The sequence below is a fragment of the Octopus sinensis genome, linkage group LG6 (assembly GCF_006345805.1).
Source record: "Octopus sinensis linkage group LG6, ASM634580v1, whole genome shotgun sequence".
NCBI classification, from domain to species: domain Eukaryota; kingdom Metazoa; phylum Mollusca; class Cephalopoda; order Octopoda; family Octopodidae; genus Octopus; species Octopus sinensis.
In genome coordinates, this window is record NC_043002.1 from 73277134 (window position 1) to 73299295 (window position 22162).

Genomic DNA, 22162 nt, shown 5'->3' on the forward strand with positions numbered 1-22162 from the left:
AAAGTGAAAGTGACAAAAGCTTGTGTGTACAACTTGGGTGAAACAAAAGCTACACTGAGTACAAGTATTTTTATCAGCTTTGTAACCACACTGCCATGCCTGTCCACATAGCCATAACTATGCCTGATTAATAAGTTATGTGATATAATACCATAAAAGATAACTTTGCTACTTATTGTTATTTAGCCTTGACTGAATTTGATAAAAAAAAATGAAGTCATTTTTATTGCTAATAATACATCATGAACTACATTATTGTATCCTTCCTTTTTTTAAGATGATACTGACTGGTTTGAGTGGAATGTGGTTGCTATTTCCAGCAGGTCGAGTAACCGCACAAGCACACACAAATGATTGCTTGTTGACTCATTTAAAGCTAAGATATTACTAGGCTGTAAGAATTCAGAAAAATAAAACAATATTACTTCAGTGCCAATAAGCTCATGAGATTGGAAATAAGAGCGTTAATATTTATATTTATTGATCACTCTCACATAAAAGCCAACAGATTACAACATTAGTATTTTTATTATTAGTCTGAAGGCAATGAGCAGGCAGGTTCAGTAGAGCATTGGAAAAAAATACTCATGTGGTTTTTGGTATGTCTTCTGGTTTTTTACATTCTGAGTACCCATCAGTTCAACATTGCTTCTCATCTTTTTCAGGGATGATAAAATAAAGTACTAGTCAAGTACTGGGATTGATGGTACTGAGTAGTCCCCCTCCCCTCAAAACTGCTAGCCTTATAACTAAATTAGAAACAATTATTAGCCTTCTTGTCTTCCGAGACAATAAATGTCTTCTTAGTACCACCCATTTGTAAAACAGGCATTACAAATGACTAAATTTAAAAAGATTTATTTGATAAGGTAATCTAAGGAGGTTATGTTTGGAGAAAGGTGGAGGGAGTCAGTCAGATCTGATATGGAGCTAAATAATAACAAACATCTGTGACTGCTTAAAAGGACAGTCATTCCCAGAAGCATCGTATTATTATTATTAAGACAGTATGGCGGTAAGCTAGCAGAATCATTAGCATGCTGGACGAAATGCTTAGCGATATTTCACCCGTCACTACGTTCTGAGTTGAAATTCCGCCAAGGTTGATTTTGCCTTTCATCCTTTTGGGGGTCAGTAAAATAAGTACCAGTGAAACACTGGGGGTCGATGCAATCGACTTGTTCTCTCCCACAAAATTTCAGGCCCTTGTCCTTATAGTAAAAAGGATTATTAAGGCAGCAATCTGGCAGAATTGTTAGCACACCTGAAAAAATTTTCAATGGTACTTCATGTCTACATTCAGAGATCAAATTATGCCAGGGTTGACTGCCTTTCATCATATCAGAGTTGATGAAATGAGTACCAGTTGATCACTGGGTTGATGTAATTGACTGGACACCTTCACGACAAATTTCAGATCTTGTGCCTATAGTAAAAGGGATTATTATTATTATTAAGGTGGTGAACTGGCAGAATCGTTAACATGCTGGACAAAATGCTTAGAGGTATTTCACCCATCGCTACATTCTGAGTTCAAATTCCACCAAGGTCAACTTTGCCTTTCATCCTTTCAGGGTCAATAAATTAAGTACCAGTGAAACACTAGGGTCAATGTAATTGACTAGTTCCCTCTCCCAAAATTTCAGACCTTGTGCTTTTAGTAGAAAGAATTATTATTATTTATCATTATTATTATTATTATTAAGGCAGCAAGCTAGCAGAATCATTAGCACATCTGGAGAAATGTTTAGTAGCATTTCATTCATCTTCACATTCTGAGTTCAAATTCCGCCATGGTCAACTTCACCTTTCATGGTCAAAAAGATCAGTACCAGTTGAGCATTGGGGTTGATGAAATCAACTTACCTCCTCCCCAAAACTTGCTGGCCTTATGCCAAAATTTGATATCATCATTATTATTATTATTATTAATCTAGAGGAGCCCATTTTATTGTGCCTGCAGGCTGGTATACTTATATGTACAAAATATAGTAAATTTTTTAACTATAAAATTTATACAATATTCATATTCCTATTTGCGACATAAGTCAGGTTTCCACTATGACTTAAAATGGTTAAACTCAAACAGAAAATCATCCAGCAATTACCATTTGAATGGGAATTTTGTTTTCACTATAAAGCACATACTACTAGGTTTGTACCAACCCCTTGAGACCCAACTACAATCTAGCTGAAAAATATAGAATACTTCATAAGTAATGTAAACATCCTAAATTCAGTGGTGGCGATGTTATATGTTAATTTAATATCTCAAACTTATCTTTATTAATGTACCTTGAATTATACATAGATATATACTAGATTTACATAGATATAAGAGTTAGAACTTGTGATCCACCTGCGGACCTTTTTCTTTGGAAATTTTTGCCCGTCGCACTAAAGTTTCCCCAACATTGATCTAGAGAGATAGATCTGATGATGCAGGATCTGGTATTTTGAGGGGGTTTTTTTTGTTTATTTTTTTTCCCCATTTTCACTTCTCCAAGTGATGCAACATTTCTTACACTCAAAACCTTTGTTGACAGATACCTTCTTCAGTGGATGAGACTGCTTTAGTTGTGTAATACATTTAGTAATTCAAACATCTGTAAAATGAATTACTTTAATTATTCAGCTCAGTCAAGCAAGACAGTTAATTTAGCATGTAACGATTAACACAATGTTCTGTCTGAATTCCGTTTCAGGAATCTTAGCAATAAAATGGATATATATATATATATATATATATATATATATATATATATATATATATATATCCATTGGTTGATAACAAAGGAATATGAATTCTTTTTCATCATCATCATCATGTATAGGTTGGATGGAGTTCATTTGAGGCAGATTTTCTACAGTTGGATGTTCTTCCTGTTGCCAACCCTTATCTGCTTCCAAAGAAATCGACCCCAGGACCTATACTTTGTAAGCCTAGTACTTATTCTATCAGTCTCTTTTGCTCAACCGCTAAGTTACGGGAATGTATACACACCAGCATTGGTTGTCAAGCGATGTTGGGGGTTCAAACAGACACACAAACATATATACATATATACGACGGGCTGCTTTCAGTTTCCCTCTACCAAATCCACTCAAGGCTTTGGTCAGCCCAAGGCTATAGTAGAAGACACTTGCCCAAGGTGCCACACAGTGGGACAGAACCCGAAACCATGTGGTTCATAAGCCAGCTACTTACCACACAGCCACTCCTACGCCTAATAATAATAATAACAACAACAACAACAAATATGTATGTATATGTATTCATGTCTTTTCTTTCACAATGTTTCTAATACATAAACTTTCTGCATGTATTTAGAATGCCTTGGTTAGACCTGACAAAATGTGTCCTGGTTTGTGCTTATAATTTATTCTTCTGAATCCCAACATCATTTTAATGTTCACCTTTCTATACTAGTATAAGTCAGATAGCACTTATTTCAATAAGTGCTTGATGCTCTCTATTTTGCTAACTATCACCTGTTTCAAAGCAAGGAAATATTTCCCCCGCTTTCATAAAAAACTAGTATCAAACACTTGCTTATATGACAATGACAGTCATTTACAATTATCACATGATGTCAAGCCAAGGAAACACACACACACACAAATTACCTACTTTCAGTTTCTGTGTGTCAAATTTGATGACAAGGCTTTGGTTGGCCCACTCAAGGTACCACACAGTGGGACTGAACCTAAAACCAAATCGTTGGAAATTCAACTTCTTAATCACACAGCCATGCCTGCTCATATCATAAATATTAATTCATAATTTTTGCTTGGTGTTCCCCGAGATCAAAATGGTTTTGAAAATAGTTTAACAGATGATTTGGGGATTTTGCTCTTGTTGAACAATTCAGGTTTTGAAGACTGCTAAAGCAATTAGTGATTCAATATATATATATATACATACATACACACACACACATAGCTACCATCTAAGGCACATGTGTGTCAGAATTTATGTTCAAAAACAAGTGTAAGGTGAGCTTGTGTTGAATATAAATTATTACAAGAACTTTTCTGCATATCTTAATCCATATAGAGGAAATGAGATGTTTTAATAGTAATAAGGGTCTAAATTTACACAAATCAGCATTCACACACACACACACACACCATACAAACATTTGTTAAATTTCCTTTTTTCCATGCTAGCATGGGTTGGAGGAGATAAGGATGTATTTGAGATCGGAACACAGACTACAACAAACACACACACACACACATCAAAGGCTTCTTTTAGTTTGTTTCCATCTACCAAATCCACTCATAAGGCTTTGGTCAACCCAGGGTTAAAATACAAGACACTAGCCCAAAGTGCCAAGCAGTGGGACTTAACATGTGATTGGAAAGCAAACTTCTTAGCGCATAACCATGCCTCTGCCTATAATACATGTCATCATCATCATCATGATTTAGCATTTGCTTTCCATTCTGGCATGGGTTAGGTGGTTTGACTGAAACTGGGAAGTTGCAGGGCTACATTAGGTTCCAATCTGATTTGGCATGGTTTCTACAGCTGGATGCCCTTCCTAACACCAACCACACTCCACACAGTGTACTGGGTCCTTCTTATGTGCCAGTTAGGGCCACAAGTACAATTTCACTTGGCTTGACAAGTTTTCTCAAGCACAGCATATTTACCAAAGGTCTCAGTCACTTACCACCTCTGTGAGGCCCAGCATTCAAAGATCATGCTTCACTACCACGTCCCATGTCTTCTTGCATCTACCTCTTCCACAGGTTCCCTCCAACACTTCTTTACACAGCTGTCCTTGTCCATACGTATCATATGACCATTCCAGCACAGTCGTCGCTCTTGCACACATTTGATGCCTCTTATGCCCAACTTTTCTCTCAAGACCCTTACATTCTGTCATACATCCACACTGACATTGCACATCCAGCAAAGCATACTAGCTTCATATATATATTAATATCAGTGTAAGTCGAAAACTGGTACGTTCATATAGTAATACCATGTAATATTTACTAACGAATTTTCTTCACATGTCAATATAGACTTTAGATGTTTTAAGAATGAAAGGGCTTCTCAGTCAGATTGACCTGAAACTTAACAACAACAACAACAACAGTAGCACTATAGCTGATATATATTACAACCCTACTGAAATGGTTCATGGTTTGAAATGGGTTTTCCAAATATCAGCTATGGCAGCTTTATAAAAATTCTTTGAAAAGTCTTTTGGACTTACATATCTTTAGATGTTGCTTGGATACCAGAAGTACCAGATGCAACTGCCCAGTAAGTATTGTCCACAGTTCTAATAGCCCATTTCTTGGAATTCTTATCAAACTCTAGTTGGAATGTCTCCCGGTCTGTCACTTCTTCTTGGTTGGCTGATACATCAACACCTAAAAAATAAGAAAAAATTTTTTTAAATAAATAAAATAAAATAAAACAGAAAATTTACAATTAATAAATAAAATTGAACCACTCTCTAAACCATCCAATTTACAAGAAATAAATTATTATCACAAAGAAATTTATTGAAAAATTAAATCAATAAAATTATGAAGAGACTATAAAACTAACTTTCTGATCCATTATCATGCAGGCTTAAAACAGTAAAAAATAATAATTATAAGAGCACTCAGAGAGCGCAAACCTCCGCCAAGGCAACACCAACGTCCTCTCAATGATTAGCCAGAGATGATTTTTCAAAAGGAGAATATCTGAAATAAACTTGACTGCTTTCACAAACGAGAATACTAAAAATGAATTCGGCTGCTCTCAAAAATTAAGTAAAAAAACAGGAAAAATAATTCAGAATCCTTGTCTGGAACTGGATTGATCCCAAAATCTAATCAGTTCATGCCAGTCAAAGGCCAAACATCCCTGAAAGTTTCATCCGAATCTATCCAGCGGTGCTTGAGATATCTTGTCCACGGACAAACAATCATGACTGAAAACAATACCTCCGCCTTTGCTAAGGCGAAGGTAATAATAATAAATAAAAAGTTTGAAAAAGTTGAAACTGAAAATTACAAGGAGACATGTTTATTTGGCGGATTAACTAGCATATTTAACCTGAAATACTTAAAATGTTAGTTGAAACATTTATTGAAAGAACTATACCATCGGATGATGATTGTTTGAAATTTGGCACAAGGTCAGTAATCTTAGTAGGGTGGGAATTAGTCAATTGCATTAATCCCAATTCTTGACTGGTACTTTAACTTTAGCTTCCTCGAAAGGATGAAAGACAAAGCAGACCTCAACAGGATTTGAACTCAGCACATAAAGAGCCACAAGAAATGCTGCTAAGCATCTTGTCTGCCAGCTTGCTGCAATAATGATGATAATCCTTTCTATTAAAGGCTCAAAGCCTGAAATTTTGTGGGAGGGAACTAGTTGAATACATCAACCCCAGTGTTCAACAGGTTCTTAATTATCGAACCTGAAAAGATGAAAGGCGAAGTCGACCTCAGTGAAATTTGAACTCAGAATGTAAAGATGGACAAAATGCAGCAAAGTATTTTGCTGGTGTGCTAACAATTCTGCCAGCACACCAACATAAGGATAATAATAATAATCCTTTCTACTATAGGTACAAGGCCTGAAAATATGGGGGAGGGAACTAGTCAATTACATCAACCCCAGTACTCAACTGGTACTTAGTTTTATCAACCCTGAAAGGATGAAAGGCAAAGTCAACCTCAGCGGAATTTGAACTCAGGATGTCTTTAAGATGAACGAAATGCTAAGCATTTTGTCTGGCATACTAACAATTCTGCCAGCTCACCACCTTAATGACAATAATAATCATAATAATTCTTTCTACTATAGGCACAAAGCCTGAAATATTTTTAGGGGAACCCCGGTGCTTAACTGGTACTTATCCATTCAGGGACAAGATCTTGTGGGGTTTTCCCAGTCAAATGGATAAAAAACTGGAACATAGCAAGCCAAATATTTACAGTAATAATAAACAAGGAAAATCAAATTTTCAGGCTGATTGATTTATCATATCTATTTAATACTAAGGTTAGGAGGAAAGATGAAAACAGATGAAAAATTGATAAACTACAACCCATTAAAATTTCAGATTGTGAAGGATTTGGAACATGAAATCTGTAAAGATTATATGAGTGATAATTAAGGATTGTGAGTGATGAAATAGACAAATGAATAAAGACAATTGGAGTGGAATGTCCAGTAAAACTTCTGCAGAAGGTTTGCCTTTTAGGAATAGGGAAGATCATCAGAAGGGTTTTGAGGACTTGATGGCTTATTGAAACTGTGTGGAGATCTAAGATTACATGGAGTAACTCGTTACCCACATAAATTCTACCAGGAATAAGATCAATCCTGAGTTAAGAAGGAAATAACTGACAAATTGAAACCAGTAATGAAAAAGATTTGTTGCTTTTAGGTTGTTAGCTCTGCTAGTACTTCACTATTAAATCTTATACATGAGGCTTCGAACATTATTGTATCATCTACCACCATTGCACCAGATACCAGTATCTGCACTCAGATGCCCTTCATGTTGTGAATCATCACCTACTTCCAAATAAGGTAATATTTTTTCATGGCCAGACACAGTCACACTCATTTACAACTATCATGTAATATCAAAGCAAGGACAAACACATACGACAGGTTTCTTTAATTTTCCATCCACTAAATCCACTCATAAGGTGCCATGTAGTGGGACTGAACTCAGAACCATGTGATTGGGAGGCAAACTCCTAAACCATAAGCCTGCTCAATATAATCATTAAAATTGTACCATTACCCTTCTAGAATTTAGGATTAAAGGCATGACACCAAGAAAACTTAATTCTCATGGGTCAAATGTTAAGGATGTAATTTAATAGGAAAGCTTTGGAGATCTAAAAACTTTATCAGTGGTTAATAAATAATATTGACAGGAAGAATATCGTCATTTAATGTCCACTTTTTCATGCTTGGAAGGATCAAATGAAGTGTCCTGAGGAATATTCTCCAGCTGGTGTCCTTCAGTATCTGGCTGTAGGATATGCCTCAGCACACTCCATCTGTCGGAATACATTTGTGTGCTATCGTAATATAAAAAAAGGAATGGACAAGCAGTTTGAAAACAAATTCTAAGGTATTTTTAAATATATAATATATACTATTTCCTCCTACAAGTCAAGGGTCTTTGCCTTACAAGCTACTTGGTGACCCTGCTGGTGCCACATAAAAAGTACTCAGTACAGTACACTCTGTAAAGTAGTTGGTGTTAGGAAGGGCATCCAGCTGTAAAAAGCCATGCCAAAGCAGACAATAGAGCTTGGCAGTGCTCAGGCTTGTCAGTTCCTGTCAAATCCTCCAAGCCTGTGCTAGCATTGAAAACAGATGTTAAACAATGATGATGATAATAATGAGGAATCTGCTATCTTGTGTAGATTAAGCAAAGTCCCTTGAAATAAATAAATACCCCTGAGCACCTAAAATATAAGAAACATTGAAAGAATTTGGTAAAATGCCATTGAAAATTAGTAGTTTCTCTTAGCAAGAAAAGAGAGAAAAAAACCCTTATATCAATGGGCACTTACTTTTTTAATGCATATATGACTAATAAATGAGGATACCTTGAAGGAATCTTAATTAAGAAAAACAGTTAGAATAAAGATTTATGCATTTTTCTAGCAAATCAGAGCAGGAACTAAAAATACTCCAGTCCTTTTAGCAATGGAAATGTAGAAAATGTTAAATCAACATTTAGCAGTCACAGAAGAGGCAAAAGAAAAAAAAAATCAACACATCTGTAAAAATAAACATTTGATGAAGAGTAATAGAAAGGAAGAGGAAGTCATCATCATCATCATCATCACTGATTGAACATAATGTAAGCAACCAAGTTTGGTTGGTGAACTGCCATCATCACAGAACAAGAAAGACAAAGAATCAGAGGCAAAAGAAAATTTCCTGAGAATTTTTAGGGGTATACATTCAACATAGTAAATTGACATTGTGATTAAAGGCTTAGAATTGTCAGTTTTAACATTTGTTTTGATTCTGGCAGTAGTGAAGTGCCTTATATAACATTCTGTTTTTTGCTGTTTTATTTTTTTGTACCTTCTCAACCATGAGTCCTAATATTTGATGATCTAAAACAGTTGCATTTATGTATGGAGAGGGGGGGGGGGGCATGTGTATGCAAGAATTTCCTGGCCTATAGCTACTAAACCTCTTCAGTCAACTTATGTCACCTTTTACACCCAACAACATATTGTAAATATTTCTAATACATTCATGTTAAGATAGCCATCTACCTGGTTCTGAGCTAAAAAGCAGGGGATATATCTGGTTGCTAATCTGCTAGAAAAATTGTCAAATCTCTTTCAAATCACACACTGTCCCATCTTTAAAAAAGAGGGACACATAACGATATTAAGTCTTTACCATCATAATGTTTTTCTATGCTGGCATGGGTTGGATGAGTCCTCATCGTCTGGCTCACACAACAAAAAGCCAGCCACCAACTTTAGTGCTGTATATGTCTTACAGTGTGAACCAGTGTTTTATCATGCTATCAGCACTAGAAAGTTTGTCAAATATGAGAAGAATTAATGGTGCCCTACTTGATAAGTAGCTTGTAATGTGGCTTGTAGAATCCATGTTTCATTCATATATCCCATTATTGGCAAATTTTCTGAAAAGATGCTCTTTCTCCTACTTGGTACAATTTGTCATGTCACTGGTACGAAATACATTGTCCCCTACAAGGAAGTCTAAGAGATCCTCACCATCTTTTACCAGTGCTGAATATCAAGGAAAAAAAAATGGGATGGTCATTAGATGGAACATCTTTCATCACAGGTCTCCTTAATCAAGGCTGACCTAGTGCTAAACAATTATACTTATTTAGCACGTAAAAATGTTTATATATATATATATATATATATATATATATATATATATATATGCATTAAATGAAGCAACAATGAATGAAGAAATGCCCTTACACCTCTATATTAGTCAATTTTCTTTAGCCAATACATGCTGAAAGTTTAAAGCTTATAACTATTATTTTTCCAATGGCCCGATAACTGAAGAGATGGCAGCTTGGTTTTCTGCCCCGACATCTGAAACTCGGAGTTTTATCATGGCTACCAAATAATTTTTACATATTACATTTACAGATAAATTCCTCTATTTACATAATATCGAGGTCTCTTTCATTCTTTTGTTGTCTTTCTATCAATATGTATATATATATATCTAATATAAAATCCTGTCTGTGTGTCTTCTCAGATCTCGGGCATCCTCCATCCGATTGCGCTCAAATTTGATATGTAGATACCGCCGGTATCTGGGCGTGTATAAGTCTTGAAAAAATTACAAAAATCGATTCCAAGTGAGAATGTGATCAATAAAGCCATTTTTGTCCTGCTTTTCTTCCGTTAACCTGTACATAACAGTACCTTCCATTTTTTGTTGTTTTTGTACTGCTTAAAGGCACATTTCTTTCCTGCCAAGCTTACTGTTTAAACCATGTTTGTGTTCTTCCAGTCAACAGCCTTATCATTACTGGTACTTTAAACTCTTCGGTTGCATATTTGTGTGAAGAAAATTGTTTTTCTTTGGAATAGAAAAAAGTCTATCTTTATTTCTTCTTTTGCTGGAGTCTCAAATTTAGGTTAAATCAGTGTTTCTCAAAGGGGAGGCCTATGGGACGGTCGGACAAGTTGCTTTGAGAAAATTTGGTTTAAATGTTTGACAACTCAGCACTGTCCATTGGACGGGGACCGTTTTGCTCATATATATATATATATATATATATATATATATATTACATTTGTAAACTAAAGTGACCATTGGTTTCCTGTTAAAATACTTGGATATTCTACTCCTAACATGAAACCAATGGTAGCCTTAATTCACAAATAAAGAAATACACACACACACCATTGCTTTAGCTAATTTGTTTCATCACACATACCAAGTTCATTCTCTTCATTCAATCCCTACCACAGTACCACATTACACACACACACACATACTACCATATCGCATATGAAATACAGTGTATGTATTTCAATTGATATTGAAAATAATGAATTTGGAAGAGTTTGGTAAGATGACTTATTAAATGAATGCTTGAAACAGAATCAAGTAAATACTTTGTAAACAAGAGGATTTGTTTCAAAGAATCTAAGGTCATCAGGGGTGGTGGATTAGTATTGAAAGGGTTAAGTTATTTTAAAGGAGTAAGGTTTGGTTTATGATGAAAAGATATCTCAAAGCCTACAACTAAAGCTAAAAAAAAAAAATTTCTTTGTATAAACTTTGTTAATTTACTTCTTACCAGAGACCACCATATTACCCCTTGATTATTCTTATCACCAATTGCATTGGAAAACTGAATGAGTCTATCTGTAAATAGGAACATCATCATCGTTTAACGTCCGTTTTCCATGCTAGCATGGGTTGGACGGTTCAACCGGGGTCTGGGAAGCCAGGAGGCTGCACCAGGCTCGTCTGATCTGGCAGTGTTTCTACAGCTGGATGCCCTTCCTAACGCCAACAACTGTGAGTGTAGGGGGTGCTTTTTACGTGCCACCGGCACAGGTGCCAGGGGAGGCTGGCAGCGGCCATGATTAGTTGATGGTTTTTTACATGTCACAGGCACAGAAGCCAGTCAAGGTGGCGCTGGCATCGGCCACATTCGGATGGTGCTTTTTACATGCCACCAGCACGAGCCTATAAATCACAGTTGTTAATCTGAATCACGCTGTTCATGCAGCCCCTATTAAATAAGGGTGTGCATTATTTTTGAATGGTTTGCTCAGCAAGAGTGTCACAGCCATAACAGGACCTCCGAGACTGACAAGATTAACACATTACATTTGCCTCTTGAACAGCTGCATGTAAAATATAGGCAAGTATGGAATACCAGAAAGATTAGTATACTGGAACAAAAAGATTAGGTGCGGTGATTTCTGCAAAAACTTGGATGAGAAGACAGAATATGATAAGAAGGATTCTGGAGAGCCTAAGTAGAGATGGCACGAAACACTGCATAAAACAGAGTGAAGAGATAAGTACATGTGATCTGAGATTTCACTAGGATTTAGACAATGTCCTTGTAAACATAATTTCTGTTATGTTTATCTTCAGACCAATCCTTGACTCAAGCTAATTCTTTCGGATGTCAAATTTCTTCATTGTTTTTCAGTTAATTCTAAAACGTGAACAAAATAGGCGTAGGAGTGGCTGTGTGGTAAGTAGCTTGCTTACCAACCACATGGTTCCAAGTTCAGTCCCACTGCGTGGCACCTTGGGCAAGTGTCTTCTATAGCCTCATGCTGACCAAAGCCTTGTGAGTGAATTTGGTAGACGGGAACTGAAAGAAGCCTGTTGTATATATGTATGTATATATGTTTGCATATCTGTGTTTGTCCCCCCCAACATCACTTGACAACCGATGGTGTGCCTGTGTCCCCGTAGCTTAGCGGTTCAGCAAAAAAGAATGATAGAATAAATACTAGGCTTACAAAGAATAAGTCCTGGGATTGAATTGCTTGACTAAAGGCGGTGCTCCAGCATGGCCACAGTCAAATGACTGAAACAAGTAAAAGAGTAAAATGGTAATATTACACAAGCACCTACTGACCAATTCAGAAACTGATCAATGTTTATAAAAGGCCATAATGAAAAAGGGTAAAAAAAGGAGCCTTGGTATAGATCTATCTACTTGAAGGCTTAATCCCTTTCTATATGTAATGCTGATTCTGATCATACATTTTCACAGGGTCTCAACTGTTTTCACACATCATTCACCTTTACCCACCTCATAAAATCTAACATTGTAGGAAGTCTTTTTATCAGTCAATAAAAAGCAAAGCTGTCAATTCTATGCCAAGTACACATCTACAGTACCACATTCTGGTACAAACACAAACTTTTAATCATTTTTATTGGTTTAACATCAAATATGCAAGGTTGTTCACAGCTATGTGTCGTCTTCTCCTCCAAAAGCTTTTATCATTAATCTCTCTCTCTCAAAACATGACCTGTTTTTGTATCAAATCAATGAATCATAACAGTGACTCAAAGACAACACTACCACAATCTGATTATTGAAGTGACAATTGCTACACATACAAACAAACCACTGCTTTCAATATTTAGACATTTCTTAGAACTCTCCTTAATTCTAAAAAGCTTTGCTTGGCATTTGTGTGGTTCCTGATTCAGTCTCCCTACACAGTCTAAGACAAGCATTTCCTACCATGGTCTTGTGCTGACTAATCCCTTGTGAGCGGGAATTTGGTAGGCGTAAATTTTCTGGAAACCTGCTGTATCATTCATTATGTCCATTTTTCCATAGCATGGGTTAGATGAATACATACTATTGAAGTATTGTTTTATAGCTAGATGCCCTTCATGTTGCTAGCACATAACTGCTTTTCAGGTGAGGGTTTTCTCATTGTCCTTCTTCAAAATAACAAAGCTGGCTGATTATTTGAGAGGAAATGCCAACAGACATCACCATTCATGAGGTTCAGCACATTCTATGTCAAGTGCAAATATTCATAGACATACAGGCATCCACACTATATATATATATATATATATATATCTCAGATGGGCTTCCATACAACTTTCATTTACCGAATCTAAATAGTACTCAAACAGTATTGGTTGACTCAGTGTTGTAGTACAAAATATCTGCCTATTTATTTATGCACAGCATACATGCCAGATATACACATATTAAGGTGTGATTTGAAGTACAGCTGGCCACTATTTCTGGCATATTTCATGAATATTTAATCACTTGTCTGTTGTTGATTAACTACAAGTTAGATACATGACTGAAAGCAATTGCATTATGTATGTATCTAGAAACGCAAATGCAAAGTGCCCTCTTGAATTTTATGATTTGAGGACATTTGACTGCTATTTCTAGTAAATTCAGTAACAACATAAAGCAGCATTTCTTGTCCTTTCTGCTCTTGGGGAAATCCTTGAAATTCATTCCATGACCCAGGGATTCCCAATATAAGAAAACCATTGTATATTTTTTCCTTTTTTTCTAGTCTTTCATAAAGAAAAAATTGTCATGGGACTAAACAAATCAGTAATAAATCCATCAACATAGATTTAAGAAATTTTGTCTAAATATTCAAGACATTTCTGATGAAATTCTCAAATTATTTCCTATTGAAAGGTCAATTTTTTATAACTGCTGGGTTTCCTTACTACTCCTCAATGTAAGAATTTCGCTACCAAAAGAGAATATACTTTGTGTCATTATCATCATCATCACCATGGTTTTAAAGTCAAAATTTTCATTTGCATGGGTCAGATGGAATTGCTAAGACTGATTTTCAATGGCTGGAGACCGTTCCTGTCACCAACATTCAACTGTTTATAAGCAAATTAATTTTCCCCATCATTGTCAACACACTTGGAGACGGCCATGAAAGTTATCGATAACTCTATGGATCATTTCTTCTGGAATGGTTGTTATTTCTACACAAATTGCACGTTTTAATTCATCAAGGATCGAAGGTGATGACTGAATACTTTTGATTTTAAATATCCCCACAAGAAGAAATCACAATTCACCATTCCAGAAGAAATGATCCATAGAGTTATTGATAAATTTCATGAACGTCCCCAACAGTGTGTTGACAATGATGGGAAGCATTTAGCCGATTTAATTTTTAAAACTTAATGAAATAAAATGGCATTATATGTACATTCAGAAAATAAAATTTTTCTTTTCATTATTTCTTATTTTGTGCTTTTATTAAGCCTCCAAATGTGTCAGATCATTTTGGTCCACCCTGTATGTATGTATGTATATATATATATATATATCTCTCTCACCTCCAGCCCCCTCGATCTGTCTCTTCTCTCCCTCGTCCACCTCTCTCCCTTTTCATCTGTCCCTTTCTCCTGTCTTTTGTTCTCACGTGATAGCTAGCCGCTGTTGAGCGCTCTTTTCGTTTTCAGCAGCCTCAGAAGCACACGTATTGTTCGTCTCCCCGTGGCCTTTAGGCACAACTTCACAAGCCAGCCCCTACTCAAATCGTCCTGTCGAAAGACCCTTGTCCTACGTCCTGGTTTTGTTTTGTTGTTTATTTTTTATTTTTACCGTTATTGTTTTTACGTTTTTGTATTCTTATTGGTGTCACGTATTCTGTATTTTTGTTTGTGTACTTCGATCGTTTTCCGTCCTTTCGTTGTATACATTCGAAGCTTCTTCCAGGGGATCTAATGCGCTTGGCTTAGATTTCCCTTGGCGGGCTGGCCATATCGGAGCAATCTCAAGATTAATCAGCCGAAATTGCTAAGATGATCTGGTTCTTGACTGATGACTGAGGGCTTCGAATGTCCCGTCCTGTGGTTCTTGTGTCGTCTCTGTGGTGTTTCATGTTCTTGTCCATGTCTGTAATTAATTTTACTGTTTACCTATAAATCGGCGGCTACGTATCCACAATTGTCCTTATACGATAAGTATATTTTTTTCTCAAGCTTTGATAACTCTCTTCTCTGTCTCTTTTTCCTCTTCTCCTCTCCTCCCTTATTCCACTCCTTTCTTTCCCTCTCCATCCGTCCCCCCCCCTTTCTACGTTTCTCTATCTCTCTCACCTCCAGCCCCCTCGATCTGTCTCTTTCTTCTCCCTCGTCCACCTTCTCTCCCTTTTCATCTGTCCCTTTCTCCTGTCTTTTGTTCTCACGTGACAGCTAGCCGCTGTTGAGCGCTCTTTTCGTTTTCAGCAGCCTCAGAAGCAACACGTATTTGTTCGTCTCCCCGTGGCCTTTAGGCACAACTTCACAAGCCAGCCCCTACTCAAATCGTCCTGTCGAAAGACCCTTGTCCTACGTCCTGGTTTGGTTTGTTGTTTATTTTTTATTTTTACCGTTATTGTTTTTACGTTTTTGTATTCTTATTGGTGTCACGTATTCTGTATTTTTGTTTGTGTACTTCGATCGTTTTCCGTCCTTTCGTTGTATACATTCGAAGCTTTCTTCCAGGGGATCTAATGCGCTTGGCTTAGATTTCCCTTGGCGGGCTGGCCATATCGGAGCAATCTCAAGATTAATCAGCCGAAATTGCTAAGATGATCTGGTTCTTGACTGATGACTGAGGGCTTCGAATGTCCCGTCCTGTGGTTCTTGTGTCGTCTCTGTGGTGTTCATGTTCTTGTCCATGTCTGTAATTAATTTTACTGTTTACCTATATATATATATATATATATATATATATATATACACACACATATATGTATATGTTTGTATTTCTGTGTGTGTATCTGAGTTTGTTCCCCCCACCACCATCACTTGACAACCGAAGTTGGTGTGTCTATGTCCCGGTAACTTAGTGGTTCGGCCAAAGAGTCCAATAGAATAAGTACTAGGCTTACAAAGAATAAGTCCTGGGGTCAATTTGTTCAATTAAAGGTGGCACTTCAGTATGGCCACAGTGAAATGACTGAAACAAGTAAAAGAATATATATATATATAATTACATACATATATTTTCTCTTACTTCTTTCAGTTAGACTACAGCCATGCTGGAGCACCGCCTTAACCCTTTTGTTACTGTATTTATTTTGAGATGCTCTGTGTTTCTTTCAATTACTTTAAATATAACAAAGAATTTAGTAAAATAACTTACTTATCGTTCAGCCAGTGTTAGGAGCATAAATTGTGACTAAGGTTTGGTGAAAGATTAAAATTCAAAACTTATAAAAACAAGACATTTCTACTACAGAGCCGGTTTCAACCGGGTTGGTAACGAAAGGGTTAAAGGATTCAGTTGAACAAATCACCCCAGTACATATTTTAAAGTTTGGCACTTATTCTATCAGTTTCTTTTTGCTGAACTGCCAAGTTACAGGGATGTAAACAAAGCAACACTGGTTGTCAAGCAGTGGGATAAGAAACACATATACATAGGAGTTTCTTCCAGTTTCCTTCTACCAAATGGGTCCATTCACAAGGCTTTGGTCAGTCTATAGCTGTAGTAGAAGGCACTATGCAGAGCTACACAGTAGGACTGAATTCAGAACCACGCAGGTAAGAAGCAAAAAATATATATATAAGCAACATTCAAGCCTGATTGTTACCAGCATCACCTTACTGGCACTTGTGCCGGTGGCACATGAAAAAATGTTTAAGCGAGGTCCTTGCCAGTGCCACTGGACTGGCTCCTGTGTAGGTGGCATATAAAAAACACAATTTGAGCATGGCCGTTGCCAGTACCGCCTGACGGGCCCTCGTGCCGGTGGCACATAAAAGCATCCACTATACTCTCGGAGTGGTTGGTGTTAGGAAGGGCATCCAGCTGTAGAAACTGCCAGATCAGATTGGAGCCTGATGCAGCCATTTGGTTCACCAGTCCTCAGTCAAATCGTCCAATCCATGCTAGCATGGAAAGCAGACAAACGATGATGATGATGACTACTGTCTAGGAAATGTATTCACAAGGTTTTGGTCAACCTGGGGTTATAATAGACACTTACCAAATGTGCCATGTCATTGGATTGTTGGGAGACAAGTTTCTTTATCACACAGCCATGCCAAAACATATTTAAAAAGAAATTGAAATACATTTATAATTCAAATGGGGAGAAGTGGGTATTTAAAACAATTATATAGCAATCTAGACCTTGCAAAAAATCTGAAGTGTCTTCAGATTCCAGAATTTTTCATTCACAGAAAACAATAGGTAGCTTTTGGCCTCAAAACTATATTCCTCTAATTGAATACTTTCATGAGAAATTAAATACAGATATCAATTACTACTGGTGAAATAATGTCAAGGATAGATTAACAAGCAAACAATTGTTGAAACTTAAACAGTTCTCACTTAAACCAAAAGGCCTTGAGTTAAAAAGACAGCCTTTACATAGTTGTTTAGCCTGCTTGAAATGGCAAATAATTTTCCCCTCAAATCACATAACACTTTTGTTAATGAATTTGTGTTGAAATACACTTCCTTCATTTTAATTAATTTTGAAAATAATGACAAATTAAGTAAAATAGCATTTTGTTATTATTAAGCTGGTGTTTGAAACAGAAACGAACATGAATTTTTCAATCATAGGTTTTACTATAGATCATTTGAAAATAAGGAGCCAAAGATGGTCTTAGGTCCGTTAGTGTCATAAGGATAAAAAAAAAAAAAAGGAAGGACACATTATACATCTAGTTCAAATGACAAAATGGTCATGGCTTAAATGCTTTCAATTAGATTTATAGGTTTGCTTGATCCTAGATGGCCTGGGGGTTAAACAACAAGTAAAACCTTTTAAATCATTAAATGAATAGCTTTAATCCATGTAGGAAGTTTCGTATTAAGACAACAATTTAAGAGCTGTGTGTGTGGGGGGGGGGACACATGGCCTAGTGGTTAGAGCAGCGGACTCGCAGTCAAGGGATTGCAGGTTCAAATCTCAGGCCGGGTGATGTGTGTGTTTATGAATGAAACACCTGAGCTCCGCGCGGCTCCGGCAGATGGTAATGGTAAACTTCTGACTCTTTCGCCACAACTTTCTCTCACTCTTTCCTCTTGCATCTCACCTGCAACGGACCAGCGTCCCATCCAGGTGGGGAACCTGTATGCCCAGGAAACAAGCCTTTATGAGGCAGGCATGGCTCGAGAAGGAACAAACAATATATATATATATATATATACATACAACTATATATATATATATATATATATATATACATACAATTATATATATATATATATAGTAAGTGATTTAATTTAGAGGTGATTAGTGGGTGAGGTGGGGGAGAAAACAAAACTGAAGCATTTACATCATGGAACAACTATTTTAGCCATTTTAAAAACACACAAAAGTGTTTCACTTCACCTTTCATTTACTTCTTGAGATGTCAAACTTTTCTGCACACATTCATGTACCTGGTCAGTGACATCATCATTTCCCATTATCTCCGCCTTCAGCAGAATGCATACGGACATGAGAGACTTGCCTCTATAGGATGAATCTATGTTATTAGACGTACCTCATGTTAGTTTCATCGGCCATATTCTTCTGTACTGCATTATGACATGTTGGAAGATGGTATTAATTTTGGAGTTTTCCTCCTAAATTGATTGCTTTCACGGCAACTAAGGAGCTCAATCTACTCTTACAGAAATCTATTTACCCATAGACAGGACCCTGACAGGCACAACTGTTCTAGATCAGTACAAATCTGAGAGTAATGGTAATTAAGAGGTCGCTCTATGCTCCCCACAACTGAAGAATTCCCAAACAGAAGCCTCACCACAGGATACAGTTTTAATGTCATACCCAGTTTAATGTTAGTCCCACTTCAACCTAGTTATTTCTTTAATTAGATGTTGTAGTAAAACTATGTAGTTGATAATGTTGACTAACTTATGACATTAATGATTACAATGATTACTAATTGTATAATTAATTCTAGATAACAGAAATTATTATATGGATGAAAGTGGTACAAAGTACAGCCAGCCATCACACATGAGAGAGTACAGTGTGGTAACATGTAACATACTTTTGCTAATTGTTTTACTTTAAGGTGTCTATGAAGTTGTTTCAGGTACCCATGTAGTTGCAAGCAGACATAGAAACCCTCTTGGTCCCCTCCCTCTTGATTTAGTGGAATATCCTGATGTGACTGCTGGAGGGTGGAGGGCCTGTACCAGCACCTGGTTGGTACTTTTTAAAGATGAGGAGACTGGAACAACATAAAATGAAATATCTTGCTCAAGTACACAATGCACTGCCTGGTCCAGGAATTGAACCCACAACCTTAAAATGATGAGCTTGAACACTATAAACATTAGGTCATGAGCTTTCATGGATGAAAGTAGAAACTTAACAGTTTGGAGGTTTATACAGTCATCAGAAGGACTGTATATATGAGGGAATTACATAAAAGAGCAGTAATCATAAATGTTTAAATGGCTGTTATTCTGTTACAGTTTAGTATGGTATATCCACTTCTGCTTTCAGTCCTGTGTCTGAAGAACCTCGTTACTTTTGTCTGGGTTTTCCCTGGTTCTTCAATATTCCTTTCATGAGTATCTTAATGTTACTGGTCAGCACATTTTTGTAGAGTTGTAAGCTATTAATGTCACATGTCCAAGAAAGTGAAACTGGTACAGCCTCATGCCTCAAATGCCCAGTCACACTTTCTCCGTCTCTCCTTCCATTTGTACTCTTTCTCTCATATAAATCAACGTTGCACATTCAATGAATCCCTCTCAACTCACTTTCCTTTCTATTCGCTGTCCTAATCTCATTATCAGAAAACATCATATCTCATCTATTCATTCTCTTGTACACTCACAGATAAACATTGTTGATAGTAAAAATAACTATTCTTGGCACTTTTTCCACCCCTTTCTAGACTTTCACTACAACTACCTCCAGCATTAATTTGACCACCTATATACATAACAGAGGTTATCAATAACATCCAACGAGCCATCAATGACAGATAAGACATTATGTTCTCTCTTAGTCTATTCAATTGTAATTTGGAGAAAAAATGTTAATAATTAAAATTCAAAGATATTACGTTGGGCTTTCATTTTCAAAGTCACAAAACTTATATTTTCATGTGAAAAATCTCTATCTGATAAAAGTAGTCCCCAAACACCCAAATTTTTAAATGTTCCATCAAGATTGCTTAAAAACTATAAAGACAAGTTCCATCATGGAAGTGTCCTAGAATTGGACATCATCCTTTCAAGTCCATAAAGAAACTTCATTTAAGAAATATAAGTATTATCATGTGATTGAGGATTTAGTCTTCAGATTCATTAGTAGCATATTACAAACAATAAAGTCTTAATTCTTTCAATGCAATTCAGGTTTTAACTGCAGCTGCAACGTGTGGGAATAAAAATAAGCTATGTTTTTTTTTTTTCTGCAAGAATATGAAGACTCAGCAGATGAAAGAAGGCATTAACTGAATCAACCATCAGGGCAAAGAGATTTTCTTTAACTCTTCAGCATTCAGATTATTCTGTTAAATGTAATGCTTATTTATTCACACTGTTTTGAATTAATCATGCATTATCTTATAGGTTTCAGATTTTTAATGGTGTGATTGCTAATTTTTTAAATTACAATGTAGGATGGATGTGAGAGGTAGGATCTGGTTGGATTGAAAAGAAAAAAAAAAGGAAAATTTTTGACCAGATATGGCTGGGTTAAACCATCAACAATTTGAACTCTAATATATTCTACAAGTATGTGGAGGCGTGTGGATTAGTGATTAGGGTGTCAGCATCAGAATCATAAGATTGTGGTTTCGATTCCCGGACCAGGCGATGCGTCGTGTTCTTGAGCAAAACACGTCATTTCACATTGCTCCAGTCCACTCAGCTGACAAAAATGAGTAACGCTGCGATGGACCGGCATACCATCCAGCTTGGGCACACATACGCCATTGAAACCGGGCCCATGAGCCTGACTAGGCTTTAAAAGGGCGCATTTATTTATTTTATATTCTACAAGTGGGTTTTAGTTATTGAACTGCAGCCATGTTGAACAATGACTTTGAAAGATTTTAGTCATTATTAAATCCAGTATCTATTACATTTTCATACTTATTTTTAGTGATCTAAATTTATCAAACAACTACACTGCAATTTGCGATAACACCAATTTTACACCAGCAAACATAAACACTCTCTCTCACACATACATAAACAAGCTTCTGCACAGTTTCCACCAAACAATTGTCTCTTATAAGGCATCAGTCAACTACAGTAGGTATAGTAAAAAAATTTTAAAAACTGACAATTGCGAAATTGCTATTGATTACACACAGCAGGTAAACTGAGGTATGTTTAAAAAAAAATAAAAACTGCTTAACAGCTAATCTAAACTAAGTCTGGTCATTTAAATCCTGTATTCATGATTTTGATATGGAGATTAACAGATTGGAGATTAATGGAATTACAATCATAATTTGTCTTTCACATGAAGACGTGTGCCTGCTGCTATAGTTTAAAGATGCTACTGTATTGTCAGGAATAATGTGTAGAAGAGAAGAATGGCATTTATCTTCTGCAGCCATCTGAGTTTGTTTGGTTAGTGACGCTTCCAGTTGCAGACTGGAATGTTCTATGTTACTGATGTCAGAAAATACTAAATTATAAGATATGTGGAATTAATATTA

The 22162-nt window shown here is 36.4% G+C and overlaps 1 protein-coding gene across 1 annotated transcript in view; it reads right to left on the reverse strand.

The window, feature by feature from the left end:
• LOC115212785 (protein singed) overlaps nt 1-22162 on the reverse strand; it is a 74286-nt gene that overhangs the window by 26142 nt on the left and 25982 nt on the right. Inside the window, exon 2 of the mRNA XM_029781474.2 lies at nt 5232-5391. Within this exon, the coding sequence (XP_029637334.1) occupies nt 5232-5391 (160 nt within the window). The remainder of the gene's footprint in view (nt 1-5231; nt 5392-22162) is intronic.